Below are 23,829 nucleotides of genomic sequence, written 5' to 3'. Positions count from 1 at the left end.
TTTAGCACCCTACCCTTAGGACAACACTCATCCTTGTCCATTACTATCCTAAAGTTAACAGAGTTGTGATCACTATTTGCCACATGTTCCCCTACCGAAACTTTGACGACCTGACCGGGCTCATTTCCCAGAACTAGATCCAGTATAGCCCCCTCTCTAGTTGGGCTATTTACATACTGTTCCAAAGAACCTTCCAGTACGCATTTTACAAATTCCTCCCCGTCCAGACCCCCAGCTCTAAGCACTTTCCAGTCTATACCAGGGAAATTGAAGCCTCCCACTACAACAACCCTATTTTTTCTGCACATATCCAGAATCTCCTGACATATCCGTTCCTCCACTTCCCGTGGGCTGTTGGGTGGCCTGTAGTACACCCCCAGCATAGTGACTGCACCCTTCCTGTTTCCGAGCTCCACCCACAGCGACTCATTACATGACCCCTCTAAATTGTCCACCCTCTGCACTGCTGTAATATGCTCCCTAACTAATACCGCTACTCCCCCACCTTTTTTAGCCCCTCCTCTGTCTCGCCTAAAACACTTATACCCCGGAATATTCAGCTGCCAGTCCTGTCCTTTTAACTGTGTCTCCGTCACCGCAACCACATCCAAATTCCGCATAAGCATTAAGGCCCTAAGTTCGTCTGTCTTACCCGTTACGCTCCTCACATTGAAGCAGATGCACTCCAGACCTCCAGGCCCACTCAGGTCATCCTGCTCCAGAATGCTCTTCTTCTTATCTAGCCTTGCCCTGGCCCCCCGCTCAACCCCAGCCTCATTACTTACTAACCTACTATTTTGATCCCCACCCCCCCGCCACACTAGTTTAAACCCTGCCGAAACACTCTAGCAAAACTCCCAGCCAGGATATTTGTGCCCTTCCAGTTAAGGTGTAACCCATCCTTTCTGTACAGGTGCCATCCTCTCTTGAAGACTTCCCAATGATCTATGAATTTGAAACCCTCCCTCTTGCACCAGTCCTTTAGCCATGTGTTCAATTGTAGAATCTCCCTGTTCCTGGCCTCACTAGCACTAGGCACTGGGAGCAGTCCAGAGATTGCTATCCTAGAGGCCTTATTTTTTAGCCTAGCACCCATCTCCCTGAATTGGTCTCGTACGACTCCCCTGCTCTTTCTACCTACGTAATTTTCACCAATGTGTACAATTACATCTGTTTGATTACCTTCCCTTTTTAATATGCTTCCTACCCTCTCGGAGACATCCAGTACCCCGGCACCAGGGAGGCAGACTACTATCCTGGAGTCTCGTTCACGCCCGCAGAACCGCCTGTCCGTGCCTCTAACCATCGCATCCCCCACCACTATTTCTCTCCTAATCCCCTTCTTTCCCTTCTGGGCATGTTTGCTTCCGTTGATTATCTAGTAAGGGAGAATGGTATTCCCAAATCTGTTTTTTTTTAGGTTCCTTCAGATTTGCAGTTTTGCTGGTAAACATTCTGTTTCCTTTCCTTCTCTATCTCCTGACAGTGCCATTGATCATTGTTTAGGTGTTAATCCCATTTAAAGGGCTCTGCTTATGCATTTATAATATTATTCAAAAACTCTTTGCTCTGTCTTTCGCTAACATTAAGGCATCTTGGGAGCAGTTCTTGAATACTGAGCTTTCTGGCAGTCTATGGAGTCAATTGTTTTCAGAGTGAATTTTTCATCGCTGTGTATTAGACATGGCCTGCTTCAATTTAACGTTCTTCATCGGCGCTTTATTTCTAGAGCTAGACTTGCTAGGATGTACTCTGGAATGGATCCTACCTGTCCAAGATATCATTTGGCTCCTGCTATACTGTTTCATATGGGACAAGTGCAGGAAAATGGGATTAGTGTGCCCTTAGTGGTAGACATTGTCAGTGCAGACTTGATGGGCCGAAGGGCCTTTTCTGCATTGTATGACTTTATGTAAGACTATAAGACCATAAGACATGGGAGCAGAATTAGGCCACTCGGCCCATCGAGTCTGCTCTGCTATTCAATCATCGCCTTTCCTGTCCCCGTTCTCCTGCTTTTTCCCGATAAACCCTGATCCCCTTATTAACCAAGAACCTATCTATCTCTGTCTTAAAGACACTCAATGACCTGGCCTCCACAGCCTTCTGCGGCAAAGAGTTCCACAGATTCACCACTTTCTGGCTGAAGAAATTCACCCTCTTCTCTGCTTTAAAGGATCGTCCTTTTAGCCTGAGGTTGTGCCCTCTGGTTCTAGTTTTTCCTACTAGTGGAAACATCTTCTCCACGTCCACTCTATCCAGGTGCCGCAGTATCCTGTAAGTTTCAATAAGATCCCCCCTCATCCTTCTAAACCGCAACGAGTACAGACACAGAGTCCTCAACCTTTCCTCATATGACAAGCTCTTCATTCCAGAGATCATTCTTGTGAACCTCCTCTGGACCCTTTCCAAGGCCAGCACATCCTTCCTTAGATATGGGGCCCAAAACTGCTCACAATATTTCAAATGGGGTCTGACCAGAGCCTTATACAGCCTCAGAAGTACATCCCTGCTCTTGTATTCTAATATGACTCTATGTTTTGGCCTTGTCCAAGGCTGGCTACTTTCCTATCTTCTGTGTTCTCAACCTTTTCATACATGTTTGACAAATGCATTGACATTAAGCTTATGATTGATATTTTTGGGGTAATCCCTGATGTGATTGCTGTAGATCACCACCAGTCAGATGCCTCAGCCTTTGCCTCATTGCTTTCACGTTAACTTATCCCATTAGTTGGACGTCTGTGGCTCCACCCTCCTTGCAAAGGATCAAGGAGATGATGACCCTTGTTAAACTTGAAAAGATTAAATATACCTTACATGGTTCAAATTAAAGAGTTGATTCAGTCCAGCAACCTTTTATTCGTTATTCTGACAAACTTTCTTTTTCCTCTACAAGTTAAACAGTCTGTTCCTCTTCTTTCTTTTTTCCTTTGTTTTATTTTTTTCGCCCCTTTTCTTCTCACTTTTCCTGTATTTTATGAAGTATGTTTTTGTACCATTTTGTAAAATTAATAAATCAAGTTTGAAAAAAAGAACAAGAGAATATGATGTATCGTTACTGACAGGGTACAATAGTGCAGTAGTTACATTATTGGACTCGTAATTCAGAAGCCTATACAGGGAATATAAAGTTTTTATCTCATTACAGTGGTTCAAGAATTTGAATCCAGTTTTTCTAAAAACATGGAAATAAAAAGCTGGTGTCGGTAAAAGTGACTGTGAAGCCCCCTGGTTGTCATAAAAATCTAACTGGTTATCTGATTGGATTTAAGTGAAATAAGGCAGGATCTGGCCAAGATAGACTGGGAACAGCTACACTGGGAAAATCGACAGAAGAGCAGTGGGGAAGCATTCAAAAAGGAAATGGAGAGGGTACAAGCCCAGCATGTTCGCTCTCGGGTGACAGGAAGGACTAACAAGTCCAGAGAACCATGGATGACCAGAGATATTCAGAATATGATGAGTGGGAAAAGAGAGGCTTTTTAGCAGGTACAAGGGGAGCAAATCAGTGGAGGCATTCGCGGAGTACAGAAAGTGCAGGGTGGAGCTTAAGAAAGCAATTAGAACAAAGAGGGGGTATGACAAAGCACTGGCTGGTAAAATTAGGGAAAATCCCAAGATATTCGATAAGCATATCAATGGGAAGAGGATAACCAGGGAAAGAGTAGGGCCCATTAGGAACCAAGAGGGCAATCTATGGGTGGAGCCAGAGGACATCTGTAGAGTATTGAACAAATACTTTACCTTTGTCTTCACCCAAGAGAATGAGGTTGAAGGTATGGAACTTGAAGAGAGATTGCAAGGTTCTTGAGCAAATTGACATAGGGAGAGGGAGTGACAAGGTATTGGAGGGCTTAAATGTGAACAAATCTCCAGGTCCAGATGAAGTGTATCCCCGGCTATTGTGAGAATCAAGGGAGGAGATTACAAGTGCTCTCCAAAACTGAAGGGTTGGCGAAAATACTTATAAAGGGGGAAGCCAACAATCAAAACCATCCTTTCTGTTTACAGATAATGAGTGGAGAAATCAGTGCTGATCTAAACTAAACCCCTCCTGTCTGTCACAGAATGTTGTCCTATACGATCTAACTGCAAAATAACTATACTATAACTTGAATCACTGTAATGAGATAAAAAGGGTTGTTTTATCCGTACTTTTTTGGCATTCATGAAGGGTTTGTGACAAGTCTGACCTTCTGGGTTACGTGCAGCAACCCCTGATTTCCGAATCAACTGGTTATAGCAACACTTATCATCACATAGATCATTACAATTATGAAATGGATCCATACGGTGGCGGCACGGTAACACAGTGGTTAGCACTGCTGCCTCACAGTGCCAGGGACCTGGGTTCGAATCCTGGCTTGGGTCACTGTCTGTGTGGAGTTTGCACATTCTCCCTGTGTCTGCATGGGTTTCCTCCAGTGCTCCAGGTTTCCCCCCACAATCTGAAGGATCTGCTGGATAGGTGCATTGACCCGAACAGGCGCCAGAATGTGGCGACTGGGGGATTTTCACAGTAACTTCATTGCAGTGTTAATGTAAGCCTTACTTGTGACTAATAAATAAACTTTACTTTACTTAGGGTGGACCTGGGAAGAGAATAACCCAGGAAAGAGTAAGGCTCATTAGGGACCAAGGAGGCAATCTGTGGGTGGAGCCATGGGACATCGGTAGAGTGTTGAACAAATACTTCACATCCATCTTCACCCAAGAGAATAAGGATGAAGGTAAATTCAGGGACTGTGAGGTTCTTGAGCAAATTGAAGTAGGGAAGGACAAGGTATTGGAGGTGTTGGCAGCCTTGAAGGTGGATATCTCGAAGTCTGGATGAATTGTGTCCCAGGCTGCTGTGGGAGGCAAGGGAGGAGATTGAGTCATAGAGTCATAGAGGTTTACAGCATGGAAACAGGCCCTTCGGCCCAACTTGTCTATGCCGCCCTTTCTTTTTTAAAACCCCTAAGCTAATCCCAATTGCCCGCATTTGGCCCATATCCCTCTATACCCATCGTACCCATGTAACTATCTAAATGCTTTTTAAAAGACAAAATTGTACCTGCCTCTACTACTACCTCTGGCAGCTCATTCCAGACACTCACCACCCTCTGTGTGAAAAAATTGCCCCTCTGGACACTTTTGTATCTCTCCCCTCTCATTGGAGGGGCTCTGACCCAAATTTTTAATTTCTCTCTGGCCACAGGGGAAGTGCCAGAGGGAGAACAGCTAATGCGGTTCTGCTATTTAAGAAGGGTTGTAGAGATACACCAGGGAACTACAGGCCAGTGAGTCTCACATCAGTGGTAGGGAAACTATTGGTGAAAATTCTGAAGGAGAGCATCTACACTTGGAGAGGCAAGGCTTGATCAGGGATAGTCAGCATTGCTTTGTCAGAGAGGGGATCACATCTAACAAATTTGATTGAATTTTTATGAGGAGGTGACCAGGTGCATAGATGAGAGTAGTGCAGTTGATGTAGTTTATATGGATTTCAGCAAAGCCTTTGACAAGGTCCAACAGAGGAAACTTATGAAGAAGGCAAATGCATATGGGATACAGGGTAATTTGAGAATGTGGATTCAAAATTGACTTAGTTGTAGTAAACAGAGTGATGACAGAAGGCTGCTTTAGTGATTGGAAGCAAGTGTCCAGTGGCATACCTCAAGGATCTGTGCTGGGTCCCCTATTATTCATCATTTATATAAATGATATAGATGACTATGTGGGGGATAGGATTGGTAAGTTTGCGGATGACACAAAGATTGGCCGGGTGGTTAACAGTGAGGTTGAGTATCTTGGGATACTCAAGTATCTTGGGAAGATATAGATGAGATGGTCAAATGGGCAGATGGAATTTAACCCTGAAACGTATGAGGTAATACTTCGGAAGGTGTAACTTGACAAGGAAGTACTCAATGAACGGCATGACACTAGGAAATCCTGGAGAACTAAGGGACCTTGGTGTGTTTGTCCATAGATCTCTGAAAGAGGAAGGGCATGTTAGTAGGGTGGTGAAAAAGGCATATGGGACACTTGCCTTTATCAATCAAGGCATAGATTACAAAAGCAGGGAGGTCATGTTGAAATTATACAGTACTTTGGTGAGGCCACAGCTGGAGTACCATGTGCAGTTCTGGTCACCACATTCTGGGAAGGATGTGATTGCACTGGAAGGGGTACAGAGGAGGTTCACCAGGATGCTGGCTGGGATGGAACATTTAAATTATGTAGAGAACTTGGATAGACTTGGGTTGTTTTCATTGGAGCAGAGAAGACTGAGCGGTGACCTGATCGAGGTGCACAAGATTATGAGGGACATAGACAGGGTGGATATGGAGCAGCTGTTCCCCTTAGTTGAAGGGTCAGTTATGAGGGGACACAAGTTAAAAGTGAGGGGTGGGAGGTTTAGGGGGGATGTGAGGAAAAACCTTTTTAACCAGAGGGTGGTGATGGCCTGGAATGCGCTGCCTGGGTGGTTCGTAGAGGGCAGTTTGCCTCACATCCTTTAAAAAGTATCTGGATGAGCACTTGGCATATCATAACATTCAGGGCTGTGGGCCAAGTGCGATTAGGTATTACCATCGCTGAATCCCCCACAATCAACATCCCGGGGATTACCATCGATCAGATACTGAACTGGACCAGCCTTATAAATATGTTAGGTGTTTCTCATGTGTCAGTGTAGACTCAAAGATCCAAAGGGCCTCTTCTGCACTCTGTGATTCTGTGATTTTGTAATGTTCTTTTGAGAATGAAACCTGCCGTGCTTAACTCATCTGCCCTGAATGTGACTACGGTTCCACACACTAATGTGGTTGACTCTTCTTTCTGGAGCAGCCTAGCAAACCACTCCATTGCACCAAGTTACTAACAGTTTGACCATCCCCGTTAAAAGGGCAACTGAGGATGAGCAATAAACACTGAGCTTGCCAGCGACATCCACATCCTGAAAATGAATAGTAAAAATAACTTTGATGGGTCTAGTGGAATTCACTTACCCTTGATCTTTCTGTTGATTCAAACGATACAAAAATTAATGATTCATCACACCCCCCAAGAGCCCTTCCACTAACAGCATCAATACTCATTGATTATCTTGGTCAAAATAGTTTCCAAGAAGGCTTCCTACTCATTTCAACTTTTCAATAATAATCGGGTTTGGACCGATGAGTAGCTAGTAACATTCATGCCACAGACGTGCCAGGCAATGCCATCAAGAGAAAATCTAACCACCTCTCCTTGACGTTTGATGGCATTACCCATCGCTGAATCCCCCACAATCAACATGCTGGGGGTTGCCATCAATCAGATACTGAACTGGACCAGCCTTATAAATACTGTGACTGCAACAGCAAGTCAGAGGCTGTGAATTCTGTGGTGAGTAGCTCACTTTGTGTCCCCTTTCACCTTTCACCCTCTGCAAGGCATATGTCAGGAATGTGATGGCATACTCTCCAATGAGTGCAGCTCTAACAACACTCAAGAAGCTGACATCATCCAAGATAAAGCAGCCTGCTTGATAGACACCCCATCCACACCTACTTTCACTCTTTTCACAATTGACGTATAGTGGCAGCAGTGTGTACCATCTACAAGGTGTACTACAGAAGGTCGCCAAGGATCCTTTGACAGCATCTTGCAAACCTGTGACCTCTACAACTGGAAAGGGCAGCAGATGCAGATACCACCACCAGTTGTATGTGAATACCACCACCTACAAGGTCCCCTCTAAGTCACATACCATCCTGACCTGAAACGATGTCACCGTTCCTTCGCTGTCGCTGAATCAAAATCCTGGAACTCTCTTCCTAATAGCACTGTGGGTAATTTAAAAAAATTCATCATGGGACATGGGCGTCGCTGGCTGGCCAGCATTTATTGCCCATCCCGAGTTGCCCGAGGGCAGTTGAGAGTCAATCACATTGCTGTGGCTCTGGAGTCACATGAAGGCCAGACAAAGAACAATACAGCACAGGAACAGGCCCTTTGGCCCTCCAAGCCTGCGCCGCTCATGTGCCCACTAGACCCTTCTTTTGTATCCCTCTATTCCCAGTCTGTTCATGTGGCTATCTAGATAAGTCTTAAACGATCCCAGCGTGTCTGCCTCAATCACCTTGCTTGGCAGTGCATTCCAGGCCCCCACCACCCTCTGTGTAAAATACGTCCCCCTGGCATCTGTGTTGAACCTTGCCACCCTCACCTGGAACCCGTGACCCTTTGTGTTCGTCACCTCCGACCTGGGAAAAAGCTTCCCACTGTTCACCCTATCTATGCCCTTCATAATTTTATACACCTCTATTAGGTCGCCCCTCATCCTCCGTCTTTCCAGGGAGAACAACCCCAGTTTACCCAATCTCTCCTCATAGCTAAGACCCTCCATACCAGGCAACATCCTGGTAAACCTTCTCTGTACTCTCTCCAAAGCCTCCATGTCCTTCTGGTAGTGCGGCGACCAGAACTGGACGCAGTATTCCAAATGTGGCCTAACCATCGTTCTATACAGCTGCAACATCATATGCCAACTTTTATATTCTATGCGCCGTCCAATAAAGGCAAGCATGCCATATGCCTTCTTCACCACCCTCTCCACCTGTGCTGCCACCTTTAAGGATCTGTGGGCTTGTACACCCGGGTCCCTCTGTGTGTCTATACTCCTGATGGTTCTGCCATTTATTGTATAGCTCCCCCTTACATTAGATCTATCGAAATGCATCACTTCGCATTTATCTGGATTAAATTCCATCTGCCATTTCTCCGCCCAATGTTCCAGCCTATCTATATCCTGCTGTATTCTCTGACAATGTTCATCACTATCCGCAACTCCAGCAATCTTCGTGTCGTCCGCAAACTTACTGATCACACCAGTTACATCTTCCTCTAAATCATTTCTATATATCACAAACAGCAGAGGTCCCAGTACAGAGCCCTGCGGAACACCACTAGTCACAGACCTCCAACTGGAAAAAGACCCCTCCACTGTTACCCTCTGTCTTCTATGGCTAAGCCAGTTCTCCACCCATCTAGCCGTGAGATTTAACCTTTTGCACCAGCCTCCCATGAGGGACCTTGTCAAATGCTTTACTAAAATCCATATAGACGACATCCACGCCCCTTCCCTCGTCAATCGTTTTTGTCACCTCCTCAAAAAACTCAACCAAATTTGTGAGGCATGACCTCCCTCGTACAAAACCATGCTGTCTATCGCTAATGAGATTATTCAGTTCTAAATGCGCATATATCCTATCTCTAAGCATCTTCTCCAACAACTTCCCTACCACGGATGTCAAGCTCACTGGCCTATAATTACCCGGGTTATCCTTGCTATCCTTCTTAAATAACGGGACCACATTTGCGATCCTCCAATCCTCTGGGACCTCACCTGTGTCCAGTGAAGAGACAAAGATTTCTGTTAGAGGCCGAGCAATTGCATCTCTCGCCTCCCTGAGGAGTCTAGGATAGATGCCATCTGGCTCTGGGGATTTGTCTGTCTTAGTGTTTCCTAAAAAGCCTAACACTTCCTCCCTTGTAATTGAGATTTTTTCTAACGGGTCAACACATCTCTCTGAGACACTACCAGTCAACATGTCCTTCTCCTTTGTGAATACTGATGCAAAGTATTTGTTTAGGATCTCACCTACTTCCTTTGGTTCCAAGCATAATTCCCCTCCTTTGTCTCCAAGAGGTCCGATTCTTTCCCTAACAACCCTCTTGTTCCTAACGTATGTATAAAATGCCTTAGGATTCTCCTTAATCCTGTCTGCCAAGGACATTTCGTGACCCCTTTTTGCCCTTCTAACTCCCTGTTTGAGTTCTTTTCTACTTTCTCTGTATTCCTCCAGTGCTCCATCTGTTTTTAGCTGCCTGGACCTCATGTATGCCTCTTTTTTCTTTTTGATTAGACCCACAATTTCACTGGTTATCCACGGCTCTTAAACCCTACCTTTCCTATCCTTCCTTTTTACAGGCACATGCCTGTCCTGCAGTCCTATCAACTGCTCTTTAAAAGACTCCCACATGCCAGATGTGGATTTACCCTCGAACAGCCTCTCCCAATCAACAGCCATCAAATCCTGCCTAATCCGGCTGTAGTTTGCTTTCCCCCAATTCAGCACCTTACCCATAGGACAACACTCATCTTTTTCCATTACTATCCTAAAGTTTACAGAATTGTGGTCACTATTTGCCACATGTTCCCCCACTGAAACTTTGATGACCTGACCGGGCTCATTTCCCAGTACTAGGTCCAGTATAGCCCCCTCTCTAGTTGGACTGTCAACATATTGTTCCAAAGAACCTTCCTGTACACATTTTATAAATTCTTCCCCGTCCAGGCCCCCAGCCCTAAGTGATTTCCAGTCTATGTGAGGGAAATTAAAGTCTCCCACTACAACAAACCTATTTTTTCTGCACCTGTCCAGAATCTCCTTACATATCCGTTCCTCAACTTCCCGTGGGCTGTTGGGAGGCCTGTAGTATACCCCCAGCATAGTGACTGCGTCCTTCCTGGTTCTGAGCTCCACCCACAGTGACTCGTTACTTGACCCTTCCATATTGTCCAGCCTCTGTACCGCTGTAATATGCTCCCTAACCAGCATTGCTACTCCCCCACCTCTCCTCGCCCCTCCTCTGTCTCGCCTAAAACACTTATACCCTGGAATATTCAGCTGCCAGTCCTGTTCTTCTTTTAACCAAGTCTCCGTCACTGCAACTACATCCAAGTTCTGCACAAGCATTAAGGCTCTAAGCTCATCTGTCTTGCCCGTGACGCTCCTTGCATTGAAGCAGATGCACTCCAGACCTCCAGGCCCACTGAGGTCATCCTCCCCCAGAATGCTCTTCCTCTTAGATAGCCTTGTCTTGGCCCCAACCTCGTCCCCAGCCTCTATGCTTATTGACCTATTGTTCTGATCCCCACCCCCCTGTCACATTAGTTTAAACCCACCCGAACCACACTAGCAAAACTCCCAGCTAGGATATTTGTGCCCCTCCAGTTTAGGTGTAACCCGTCTTTCTTGTACAGGTGCCATCCTCTCTTGAAGACTTCCCAGTGATCCACGAATTCGAAACCCTCCCTCCTGCACCAGTCCTTTAGCTACGCGTTCAGCTGTACAATCTCCCTGTTCCTAGCCTCACTAGCACGTGGCACTGGGAGTAGTCCAGAGATCGCTACCCTGGAGGCCCTGCTTTTTAGCCTACTACCCAACTCCCTGAATTGCTCTCTCAGGACCTCCCTGCTCTTTCTGCCTACATCATTTGCACCAATGTGGACAATGACGTCTGTCTGGTTACCCGCCTTTTTTAGGATGCTTCCTACCCGCTCAGAGACATCCAGGACCCCGGCACCAGGGAGGCAGACTACCATCCTGGAGTCTCGTTCACGCCCACAGAACTGCCTGTCTCTGCCTCTAACCATTTCATCCCCCACTACTATTGCTCTCCTGGTTCCCCTCTTTCCGTCCTGAGCCACAGAGCCCGATTCCGTGCCAGTGACCTGGTCACCGTGGCTTACCCCTGGAGGGTCATCCCCCCCCACAGTATCCAAAATGGTATACTTATTTTGGAGGGGGACAACCACAGGGGATACTATCACTGACTGCTCTCTCCCCTCCTCTCTCCCGTCTGACACCCATCCCTTACTGTTAAGGGGGACAACCACCAGGGTACTCTCTGGTACGTGACCTTTACCCATCCTAACTGTGACCCACGTGTCTTCCTCCACCGAACAGGTAAGGTCGGTGGATTTCCTTCCCTAAAGAACATTAGTGACCAGATGGGTTTTTCTGACAATCGACAATGGTTTCACGGTCATCAGTAGATTCTCAATTCCAGATATTTTTTATTGAATTCAAATTCCACCTTCTGCGATGGCAGGATTCGAACCCGGGGTCCCAGAACATTAGCTGAGTTTCTGGATTAATAGTCTAGCGATAATACCACTGGGCCATCGCATCCCCTCGCCTACACCATGGACTGCAATGCTTCAACAAGGTGGCTCACCACCACCTTCTCAAGGGCTTAGGAACGGGTAATAAATGCTGGCCTTATCAGTGATGTCCAGATCCTATGAAAAATATTAAAAAACCCAGTCCAACTCCATTTCGTGGGATATATGCAACTTTCCACAAGAATGTAGCTTGCTGGCAAATCCCACTTTTCTCTTACAAGAGGAAGAGACTGCTGTGATGTAAGGACTGTTCCAGTATTCATAGGAAAAATAAAAACCCTCTTATCAAAAATAGGGCTCATAATTTTCATCAAGTGCCTTCACAATTACTATGAATATTATTAAATCCCACCTCCATAGGATTGCCATAAGGGGACAGACAAAGGCAACCTGTGAGGAGAGAGGAAGGAGGAAAGAGACTGTGTTAGCCTCACTTGCAATTCGCCTTAGCCTTTGTGGGAGACTCAGTTTGTAATTGTGTTGAATTTGGATTGTGTTTTGGATGTGTGGTGATCCATTCAGTTTATGACTGAAAATCTCTCACCAGGAGGAAGAAGACACTGCTTTACAGCCAACCAAGTACTTTAGATGTGGAAGCAGCACAGAATTATTGCAAAAGGTAGTGCATCGTAAACTGTATGAAAGCTGGAAATTTCAAAGAATCATAGAAACCTACAGTGCAGAAGGAGGCGATTTGGCCTATCAAGTCTGCACCGACCACAATCCCACTCAGCCATATCCCCCAAACCCCATGCACTTACCCAAGCTAGTCCCCTAACACTAAGGGGCAATTTGGCATGGTCAATCTACCTAACCCGCACATTTTTGGAGTGTGGGAGGAAACCAGATCACCCAGAGGAAACCCACGCAGACATGGAGAGAACGAGCAAACTCCACACAGACAGTGACCCAAGCCGGGAATCGACCCCAGGTTCCTGGCGCTGTGAGGAAGCAATGCTAACCACTGTGCCACCTTTGATGCAAGTGGAACACTCGTGAGGATGTGGCAAAGTTCCCTTGAATTTCCTTTTTGCTGTGTATGACCTGCTTGTCACGGTAGCACAGTGGTTAGCACCGCTGCTTCACAGCTCCAGGGTCCCGGGTTCGATTCCCGGCTCGGGTCACTGTCTGTGTGGAGTTTGCACGTTCTCCTCGTGTCTGCGTGGGTTTCCTCCGGGTGCTCCGGTTTCCTCCCACAGTCCAAAGATGTGCGGGTTAGGTTGATTGGCCAGGTTAAAAATTGCCCCTTAGAGTGCTGGGATGCGTAGGTTAGAGGGATTCGCGGGTAAATATGTGGGGGTAGGGCCTGGGTGGGATTGTGGTCGGTGCAGACTCGATGGGCCGAATGGCCTCCTTCTGCACTGTAGGGTTTCTATTTCTATTCTTCTATTCTATTTGTTGCCCTGCACAGTCCCTTTAAGATTGCCAAGTGCTTGCATGCACAAGCACACATCTCGAAGAGAATGTTGGCTGTGCTGATCCTTCCCTGCCCCTCACCACCTGTAGCACTGCGCAGCCGTGAGGCTGAGGAGGAACATTGGCAAGTAACACCAGACTGAAATTTAGTTCAACTTTTGAAAATGTAACATAGGCATTTAAAACTGAGAGAAATGTAAGTTAGTCAACGCTTAACAGATGCTGCCTGTCAATCAGCTTTAAGTGATTGTCTGAATAGGGGCTAATTAACATGAGCAAGAAGCGATTATAACTTGGGTATGGCTCAAAAAGGTGTTTAAAAGTAAACAATATCTGCTGACGCACAGAGTGTAAAGGCCGGGAGTTTGGTGCAGAGGGTGAAGGAAGTGCTGTTTTATTGCCTCCAGTACATATACTGGTTTGTGTTACAGGTAAATATTGAATTTAATCTGCTTACACATTTAAACTATATCAAGGAATTAGTTGAAAGACTGCAAATTTTAAGTTAAGTTGATTAAATGAATAATGAATTAACTAAATAAAATGTTAAATGGGGATTGACTACAGCACGATGGAGTTTGTGGAGAGCATCACAACCCCAGAAAACCATGTCTGCAATAAGTGCCTTCGTCTGGGGGAACCTCAGCTCAGAGCTATTGAATGTGTTCATGTTTGTTGACAAAGCCTAAGAAAGAGACTGAGTAATGCCTGTCCTGGAGTCCACGTGCCGGGAAAGTGGTATGAGTACAATAATCAGGTGTCCAAATCCTCCTCACATCACCATAATATTATCTGGAAAGATTCCCTGAACACAAGTGGTTGATAGAAAGGAACTATGAGAAATACTGTAATGAGAGATGCTTGAGCAAGTGACTGATTAATGCAGCCCTGGCCAGCACGGAATTAGAAACTGTTCATGACCTTCCAATACTCTGTGTAAGCCGTGTCCTTTAAGTGTAGACAGTGTGGCTATTCAAACTCAGCATCACAACCAGGTTCAATCATATCCTTGTCATGTACATATCCTCTACCAACAAGGATCCCCTGCCAACAACAATACCCTACAAACAAAGCTGTCAGCAAGAGGGATCCTCACTGATTTCTTTCAACTCTGTAGCACAAAGGTGCTTCTGTTTGAGGTCGTCTACGTTAGCAAGCATCAGAATGAGATCTTACTAGTCTGCGTGGTTCAGTACAACTCTGCACAATGGGAGGATCTTTCTCCTCCTTTCTGTTCCTACCTGTGTGGTTAGTGAGGGACTGAACACATTTTCTTCTTGGTGTGAAAGATCCGTGTTATTTGTGTGTTTGTCCACTCGGGTCTGCGATGTGGGGAGAGTTGATTGTTGAACACTAGAGCCTGTATTAAGATCTGTCCCATTTCCAAATGCCTGAAATGCATTCTCTGCAGATAAAGAAAGAGATGACAAGTTTAAACCCAGAAAGAACAGGGCCTCAGTCTCGACTCATCGCCCTATCTCCTGAGGATGCTGTGATGCATTATTTTCCGCTTTAACCCACTCGCTACTTCTCAATTTTGAGTATTGCTGAAAAAGAGACATGTTGTTAAAGCTTTTCATCTTGCACTCATCAGGACATTCACAAGAATGTAAATGGAACAACAGTTCATACTGCATGAGAAGAGCTGGTCGATTGGCAAGTGGACTACGATTGGAAGAGGCATTGCCATGTAGAATGTACGACTGGCTGACAACTCAGTGCCAAACTGCTCTTTCTGGGGTAGGTGGGACCTCTACAAACAGGATGGTCTGCACCTGAATCAGAGGGGTACCAATATCTTGGGAGGGAAATTTGCTAATGCTCTTCGGGAGGGTTTAAACTAATTCAGCAGGTGGGTGGGTACCTGAATTGTAGCTCTGGTGTACAGGAGGTTGAGAGTAGTGAGGTCATGGATGAGGTTTCAGAGTCGCAGGAGTGTACTGGGAGGCAGGAAGGTGGTTTGAAGTGTGTATACTTCAACGCCAGGAGCATCCGGAATAAGGTGGGTGAACTTGCTGCATGGGTTGGTACCTGGGATTTCGATGTTGTGGCCATCTCGGAGACATGGATAGAGCAGGGACAGGAAGGTGTGCAAGTTAGGTGGATTGGCCATGCTAAATTGCCAATTTAGCAGGGTAAACACATGGGGTTATGGGATAGGGCCTGGGTAAGATGCTCGGTCAGAGAGTCGGTGCAGACTCGATGGGCCGAATGGCCTCCTTCTGCACTTAGGGATTCTATGATGCGAGGCAAAAGGAGGTGATAATGGGTCAAGCAAAGAAATAAAGCTGGGTCCAGAGGAGGTGAATTGTTTGCAGCAGAGAAAGATATTGATAAACTGGCAAAGCGAAGAGGCTAACCCAAGGAATGTCATGGGGGAAGGGAAGGTCAGGGGTATGGGCCATCTACCAGTAAGGGAGCACCAGCTCAGACCGCCTCTCCTGGCTCTGATATAGCGATTCACCAATATCAGAACTGTTTTAGTTCAGATTTTCAGCATCCACAGCATTTCAGTTTGGTTTTAGGCAATAAATTAAATGTCAGTTACTTCCTGTTACAAAGTGGCCTTACTCACTGAGGCAGATGTTATCCGTGAAGAGGTTAAGGAAGCTCTCGCAGTCCTCCCTGTGATTTCCACTGCCACTGCAGGTACACCAGGGCGCTACATTGGAGCTGGAGTTGTCAATGTAATTTGGGGTGACCACAGTGCCTAACAGAAGAGATAAAGAACAAAACTTAACAGCTTCACAACAAAGGAAGATGTGATGGGCACATTTGAGAGACCATGAATGAGGACCACTGGTACATGGTTTGTGAGAGTTGTGCTCGTAAACTTCATATTCGTTCGGCTCCATCACTGCAGATATGTTCAGAATGATACTTCAGCACGTGGTTAGCTATAACACACCCACTGAAAACACACAAGGGCCTGAATTTTTTGCTTGTCGTGTGTACGCACTCCATGGGCCTGGGAGGTGGGTGTGAACCATGTTCCTGGCCATCGGTCCTGGAGTGCAAGTGGAATTTACTCTGGGAAAGGCTGACTGCTGCCGGGGAAGGCAGGAAGATGGTGGGCACCAAGAAAAGGCAGCGTGTGAGCTGGCATTTCGATTGTGCTCCCTCAGGGGAACAGCCACTGCAGAGCTGTCTCAAAGCACTGCAGACCTATGAAAAATAAATAGGGACAGAAAAGCTATGCACAGAGTATCCAGACAGCACATTCAAACGCAAGCCTCAGTCCCCAGACACATTTTACATTTTATTTTAACCCTGACACTTTATCCTGCCCGGGAGAAGCTAAAACATCAAGGCTGCCTTGGCCAACTGGCCTGCCCATCAACTGTTAGAGTTTTAACAACACCAGGTTAAAGTCCAACAGGTTTATTTGGTAGCAAATGCCATTAGCTTTTGTTAAAGCAGACAGGCCATGTAAAATTGTGTTCCTTTGACCTCCTTAATTGGCTAAACTGCCTGTCTGACTGTCGATGACCGCGCTTCCAACTCTGCCGCCTGCCCACCGAAATATTGTGCGAGTGCGTAATAACGTCGGGACACGCGTCTGATGTCTTCTCGGACAATTTCACACACTTCGTGTCAAGGTTTTTAATTGCTGCAAGGGGATTTTTTTTTAAAAAGGGGGGAGAGAAAAGATTAAATAGTCCCTCCATGCACTAGGAGTATTTCATTGTCTTGGTAACAGTGCCCAGGACTTGAAGAGGGGGGAGTGAAATAACCCATTGAGGTGACACCCAGTGACTGCTGCTGGAAAGTGAACATGCAGCTGGGGCAGCCGGGATCATACCGGTCATGTGGTGTCAGCCATGGGAGTATTCTCACCTCCAAGATCTATTTCAGAAGCATTTTGAAAAGACGCCAAGTTCTCCCCAGCATTTAGGCCAATGTTTCTCAAACAATCTCTCTAAATATAGTCATTACGGTCTGTGGGACCTTGCTGTGCGCAAAATTGACTGTCTCATTTCTTACTTTGAAACAGTGACCGTACTTCAAAAGTACTTCAATGGCAGGAAAGGGGAGGCAGTGGTATTGTCTCTGGACTAGTAATCCACAAGTTTGAATCACACCATGGCAGATGGTGAAGCTTGCATTCCATTAAAATCTGGAATTAGAAGTTTAATGATGATGATGATGAAGCCATTGTTGATTATTGTAAAAATCCATCTGGTTCATTCCTTCCTTTAGGGAAGGAAACCTGCCGTCCTTACCTGGTCTGGTCTACATGTGACTCCAGACCCACAGGGCGGCACAGTAGCACAGTGGTTAGCACTGCTGCTTCACAGTGCCAGGGACCCGGGTTCGATTCCCGGCTTGGGTCACTGCCGTCTGGAGTTTGCACGTTCCCCCCGTGTCTGCGTGGGTTTCCTCCGGGTGCTCCGGTTTCCTCCCACATTCTGAAAGACGTGCTGGTTAGGTGCATTGACCCGAACAGGACTGTGGCGACTAGGGGAATTTCACAGTAACTTCATTGCAGCATTAATGTAATCCTTACTTGTGACTAATAAATAAACTTTACACTTTACATGTGGATGACTCTTAAAAGCCCTCTGACATGGGTCTAGCAAGCCACTCAGTTCAAGGGTAATAATCACTGGCCCAGCCAGCGACGCCCACATCCCATGACTAATAGATAAACTTTACTTTACAAATAAAAGCAAACTTTGGGACCTCCGAATAGCCTGCAGACCCTTTCTTTTCTCTCCTTACATGATTGGGAGTGGGTAGAGTGTTACTCTGTCCCTAACATATGATGTGCGCAAACACTGGGGATGGCAGTGAGATTTTGAATGGGGAAGGTTAACCAGCATAGAATTCAGTGCAAAATTGAAGTAACAGGGCAGCTAAGAGGCAAGGCCCCTGGATCTTACCTATGATCCCAGTGTATGAGAGCAGACATGCAGCGTAGTTCTCCCTGAGACAACCACTCACAGACTGTGTGGAAGGCTGACAGCTCGTTTGGAATTCTGCTAACCTTGATCTGTCGGGGAAGAGAAAGAAAGGGAGAAATAAAAATTGGGGTCGCGTGACTTTCGAACCAAGAAAGCGTAAAACAATGAACCCTTCTCCTTCGACATGTTAGTGGATGCAATCTGTCACAACATCAGGACAACAGTTAGGACGTTTCCATCACAAATACTTCTCTTTTACTTCACTAAGAGTGACTCAAACACTTGGTACAGCCTGATTTGTATTCTCAGAGTACAGTGTAGACCTGTGGAATAGGCCAAGGTTGACAACTTTCAACCTAGTAAGTGTATTATTGCAGAATTGGGTTTCAAAAAGGTTGAAACCCCTTGTGAGACATTACTAAATGTACAAGAAAGACAAGTCAGATCGACTTGTATAAAAGTTAGTAGTTGGAGGATAGGAAGCTCTGAATTCATAGGTTTTCTGCAAACTGCCACAAATTAATTGACTTCCTGCGCTTACTGTTAAGTAAAACATAAAGAAACAGGTTAATAATTCTACTGGCAGTACTAGCCATCAAGATAATCTGAAGGTAATGGTAAAATCAGACTAAATTTCAATCCTAATTCCTCTCTACCTTAATCAGGCAACAAGGAACTGCCATGGGAGATTGGAAGCCAGCCTTCTTGCATCAACTCCATCTCCACCACTGAGTGCAATCCCTCAGCATCCCATTCACAAGATGCTCAAGTGATAGTATTAGATTCAAATAAGAAGTATATAAATTGGTAAGAAAAAGCAATAGACCTGAGGATTGGAAGCAGTTTAAAATTCAGCAGAGGAGACCAAGGGATTAATTAAGAAGGGGAAAATAGAGTATGAAAGTAAGCCAGTATGCATGTTCACTTTCCAGCAGGAGTCACTGGATGTCACCTCAATGGGTTATTTCACTCCCCCTCTTCAACATAAAAACTGACTAAAAATTTCTATACGTATGTAAAGAGAAAAAGATTGACAAAAACAAATGTAACAATGAAATGGCTGAGGAACTAAATTTGTACTTTGCTTCAGTCCTCACAAAGGAAGACATGAATAATGTACCAGAAGTTCTGAGAGAAACAAGTTTTAATGAGGAGCTGAAGGAAATCAGCATTAGTAGAGAAATGGTTTTGGGGAAATTGATGGGATTGAGGTGGATAAATCTCCAGGTTCTGGTAATCTGCATCCCAGAGTATTTAAGGAAGTGGCCCTGGAAATAGTAGATCCATTGGTGGTCATTCTATAAAACTCTTTGGACTCTGGACTAGTTCCTACTGGAGGGTAGCTAATGTAAGGCCCCAATTCAAAAAGGGAGGTAGAGCGAAAACAGGGAATTATAGACCAATGAACCTCACATCGTTACTGGGGAAGTTGCTAGAGTCCATTATCAAGCATTTCATAACTCAGCATTTGGAAAGCAGTCGTATAATCCAGACAAAGTCAAAATGGATTTACAAAACGGAACTCATACTTGAAGAATCTTTTGGAATTCTTTGAGGATGTAACTAGTAACTAGAGTTGACCAAGGAGAACTGGTGGATGTGGTTTATTTAGACTTGCAAGTTTTAAAGTAAGATTTAAACTAGATAAATTTTGATAAACATGTCCACACCGTAGCAAAGTCCTGATGGCTTTTGACCAGGTCTCACATAGCAGACCATGATGTAAAGTTAAAACACGTGGGATTGCAGGTGATGTCTTGAGATGGATAGAAAGCTGGTTAGCAGATAGGAGGCAAAGAGTTGGCATAAATAGATCTTTTTCTGATTGGCAGTCAGTGACTAGTGGGGTTCTGCACGGATCTGTGCCAGGACCCCAACTATTCACATTATATATTAATGATTTAGAAGAGGGAACTAAATATATTATCTCCAAGTGTGCAGATGATGCAAAGTTTGGTGGGAGGGTGAGCTGTGAGGAGGATGCAGAGATGCTTCAGAGTGATTTGGACTGGCTGAGTGGGCAAATGCATAGCAGATGCAGCATAATGTGGATAAATGTGAGGTTATCCACTTCGGTAGCAATAATAGGAAGGCAGATTACATTCGAATGGGTGTAGTTGAGAGACATGGATACTCTGCAAGACCTTGGTGACCTCGTGCATCAGTTGCTGAAAGTAAGCGCACAGGTACAACGTGCAGTAAAGAAGGCAAATTGTATGTTGGCCTTCATAGCAAGAGGATTTGAGTATAGGAATAGGGATGCTTTACTGCAATTGTATAGGGCGCTTAGAGTATTGTGCGCAGTTTTAGTGTCTTTATCTGAGGAAGGATGTCCTTGCTATAGAGGGAGTACAGCGAAGGTTTACCAGGCTGATTCCTGCCGCAGGTCTGTCATATGAGGAGAGACTAAGTGGGTTAGGATTATATTCACTGTAGTTTAGGAGAGTGAGAGGGGATCTCATAGAAACTTGCACAATTTTAACAGGATTAGACAGGGTAGATTCAGAAAGAATGTTCCCAATGGTGGGGGAATCCAAAACTAGGGGTCATAGTTTGAGGATAAGGACTGAAGTGTGGAGAAAGTTCTTCACCCAGAGAGTGGTGAATCTTTGGAATTCACTCCCACAGAAAATAGTTGAGGCCAATACATTGTGTGATTTCAAGAAGAAATGAGATATAACGGAGAGTTTTGTCATCTGAGGGACCGTTCTCACTCGACCCTGATGGTGCTCACAAAGCAATGACATGAAAGTCCATTGGACAGTTCTCATCTGGATGCTCAGCAAGCATAGGTCTCACATTTCCTGGTGCAAACCACAATGCCAGCCCAACGGGATAACCCACACACAGACGAAAGTGAGGCCAAGTGCCTTGAATGCATATTCGCACCATTCTTTGGCTGGTTATGAAGATACTAAAAACCTCCAGAAATTCCTTGAGAATGATTGGAACGATACAGGGAGGATGAGCGGCATGGTGGCAAAGTGGTTAGCACTGCTGCCTCACAGCGCCAAGGACCTGGGTTCGATTCCCGACTTGGGTCACTGTCTGTGTGGGGTTTGCACATTCACCCCATGTCTGCGTGGGTTTCCTCCGGTTTCCTCCCACAGTCCAAAGATGTGTGGGTTAGGTGGATTGGCCATGCTAAATTGCCCCTTAGTGTCAGGGGGACTAGCCAGGGTAAATGCATGGAGTTATGGAGAAAGGGCCTGGATGGGATTGGGGTCGGTGCAGACTCAATGGCTGAATGGCCTCTTTCTGCACCAGCAGAAACCCACGCAGAAATGGGGAGAATGCACACACTCCACACAGACAGTTACCTGAGGCCGAAATTGAACCCTGGTCCCTGGCACTGTGAGACAGTAGTGCTAACCACTGTGCCAGCATGCCACTGTGGATGTTGCATATCTTTTGCTCGAGAGGTGTGAGTGCCACCAGCTGAGCCACAGCTGAAACTAGGTAGATAAAAAAAAATGCCAGAATTTACTATTATGGACAAATGTTCCTTTTCTATTTAATTTCCATGAGCTTTAGTATGGCAACTTGCTGTGGATGCGTTGGTCATCCCCCATTTGGAGTATTGTGAGCAGTTTTGGGGCCCGTATCTAAGGAAGGATGTGCTGGCCTTGGAAAGGGTCCAGAGGAGGTTCTCAAGAATGATCCCTGGAATGAAGAGCTTGTCGTATGAGGAACGTTTGAGGATTCTGGGTCTGTACTTGTTGGAGGTTAGAAAGTTGAGGGGGGATCTTATTGAAACTTACAGGATACTGCGAGGCCTGGATAGAGTGGACGTGGAGAGGATGTTTCTACTAGTAGAAAAACTAGAACCAGAGGGCACAACCTCAGGCTAAAGGGACAATCCTTTAAAACAGAAATGAGGAAGAATTTCCTCAGCCAGAGAGTGGTGAATCTGTGGAACTCTTTGCCACAGAAGGCTGTGGAGGCCAGGTCATTGAGTGTCTTTAAGACAGAGATAGATAGGTTCTTGACTAATAAGGGGATCAGGGGTAAAGGCAGAAGAATGGGGATGAGAAAAATGTCAGCCATGATTGAATGACAGAGCAGACCTGATGGGCCGAGTGGCCTAATTCTGCTCCTATGTCTTATGGGAGATTGAAACGGCACAAAGAACAGGGCAACTTTGTCTCTCCGTAACCAATCAGACTGAAGGATTGAGATTTGCACTGTACAACCTGTAGCAAGGCGTGCAACTCAGAATAGTGAATTCAATGTCAAATAGGGGACAGAAACATTGGATTAAGAAACAGAAAAAAAAGACAAAATCTTTTTGTAAAACAATTAAAGTTGGAGGAATACTCTACAACTAGAATCATAGAATCATACAGTGCTGAAGAGGCCCTTCGGCCCATCGAATCTGCACTGACACTGCAATAACAAAAGCAGCATATAGTTTATATAGCAGCTAGAATGTAGCAAAACATCAGAAGGAACATTATGTGACACCGAGTCCCATAAGGAGATATAGGGGGCGATTCTCCCATCCCGACACGCTAATTTTCGACCCGGGTTTGAATCCCGCCATGGCAGATGGTGGAATTTGAATTCAATAAAAAAAAATCTGGAATTAACAATCTACTGATGACCATGAAACCATTGTTGATTGTCAGAAAAAACCCATCCGGTTCACGATTGTCCTTTTAGGGAAGGAAATCTGCCATCCTTACCTGGTCTGGCCTACACGCGACTCTAGAACCACAGCAATGTGGTTGACTCTCAACTGCCCTCGGGTAACTAGGGATGGGCAACAGATAACTGGCCCAGCCAGTGATGCCCGTGTTCCACGAATGAATGAAAAAGAAAATTGGATAGCTCTGCCAAAAACTGGCACAGGGACAGTGGGCTGAATGGCCTTTTCTGTGCTGTATCATTCGTAACATGGAGAAGTGTCCTTAGACTGGAATAAGTCTTAACTTTATATGGCAAATGTTAACATAGAACATTACAGCGCAGAACAGGCCCTTCGGCCCACGATGTTGCACCGACCAGTTAAAAAAAAAAACTGTGACCCTCCAACCTAAACCAATTTCTTTTCGTCCATGAACCTATCTACGGATCTCTTAAACGCCCCCAAACTAGGCGCATGTTGATGTCTGCCATGCCAGCAGAGAAACTTCTTGCTGTTTGACGCATTTGAATGGTGAGGCACACCAGCAGGGTGCCATTTCCAAAAAGCTAAAAGCAGGGCCGCAGATGTTGAACATCAGCTCCCAAGTTTTCACAGTTAAACATGCATCTGTCCTCACTTGATGTTGCTGCGTGATTTGCACATAAATAAATGTGAGCCTTGCTCTTATTTTGACAGTAAATTCCGGCCCATCACTGAAGGTAAACTTATATTTCACTCCAGAGAATAGGTTAATAAGTTGTTTCTTTCCCCCTTTGCTGGACTTTGAGTGTTTTCTCTTGTAATTTGTTTTCAGCCGTTTGATAAAATGGTGATAAAGGAGCTGCTATGAATGCAGGCTTCAAGTGTAGTGTCTCTTCACGGTGATGCATTCCTGCTTTTATTCCACCGAGGGACCCTCTGACCCCTCCAAGCTCCCC

General features: G+C 45.5%; 1 protein-coding gene across 1 annotated transcript in view; it reads right to left on the bottom strand.

Moving 5' to 3' along the window:
• gfra4a (GDNF family receptor alpha 4a) overlaps nucleotides 1–23,829 on the bottom strand; it is a gene marked incomplete at its 5' end in the record, with an annotated part of 117,919 nt that overhangs the window by 21,602 nt on the left and 72,488 nt on the right. Inside the window, 3 exons of the mRNA XM_078230560.1 lie at nucleotides 14,602–14,765; nucleotides 15,936–16,070; nucleotides 18,244–18,353. Coding sequence (XP_078086686.1) covers nucleotides 14,602–14,765; nucleotides 15,936–16,070; nucleotides 18,244–18,353 — 409 coding nt within the window. The remainder of the gene's footprint in view (nucleotides 1–14,601; nucleotides 14,766–15,935; nucleotides 16,071–18,243; nucleotides 18,354–23,829) is intronic.

The sequence above is a fragment of the Mustelus asterias genome, chromosome 1 (assembly GCF_964213995.1).
Source record: "Mustelus asterias chromosome 1, sMusAst1.hap1.1, whole genome shotgun sequence".
Taxonomy (NCBI): Eukaryota; Metazoa; Chordata; class Chondrichthyes; order Carcharhiniformes; family Triakidae; genus Mustelus; species Mustelus asterias.
The sequence above is the reverse complement of the archived record's forward strand: the minus strand, read 5'-3'. Positions and strand labels throughout refer to the sequence as shown.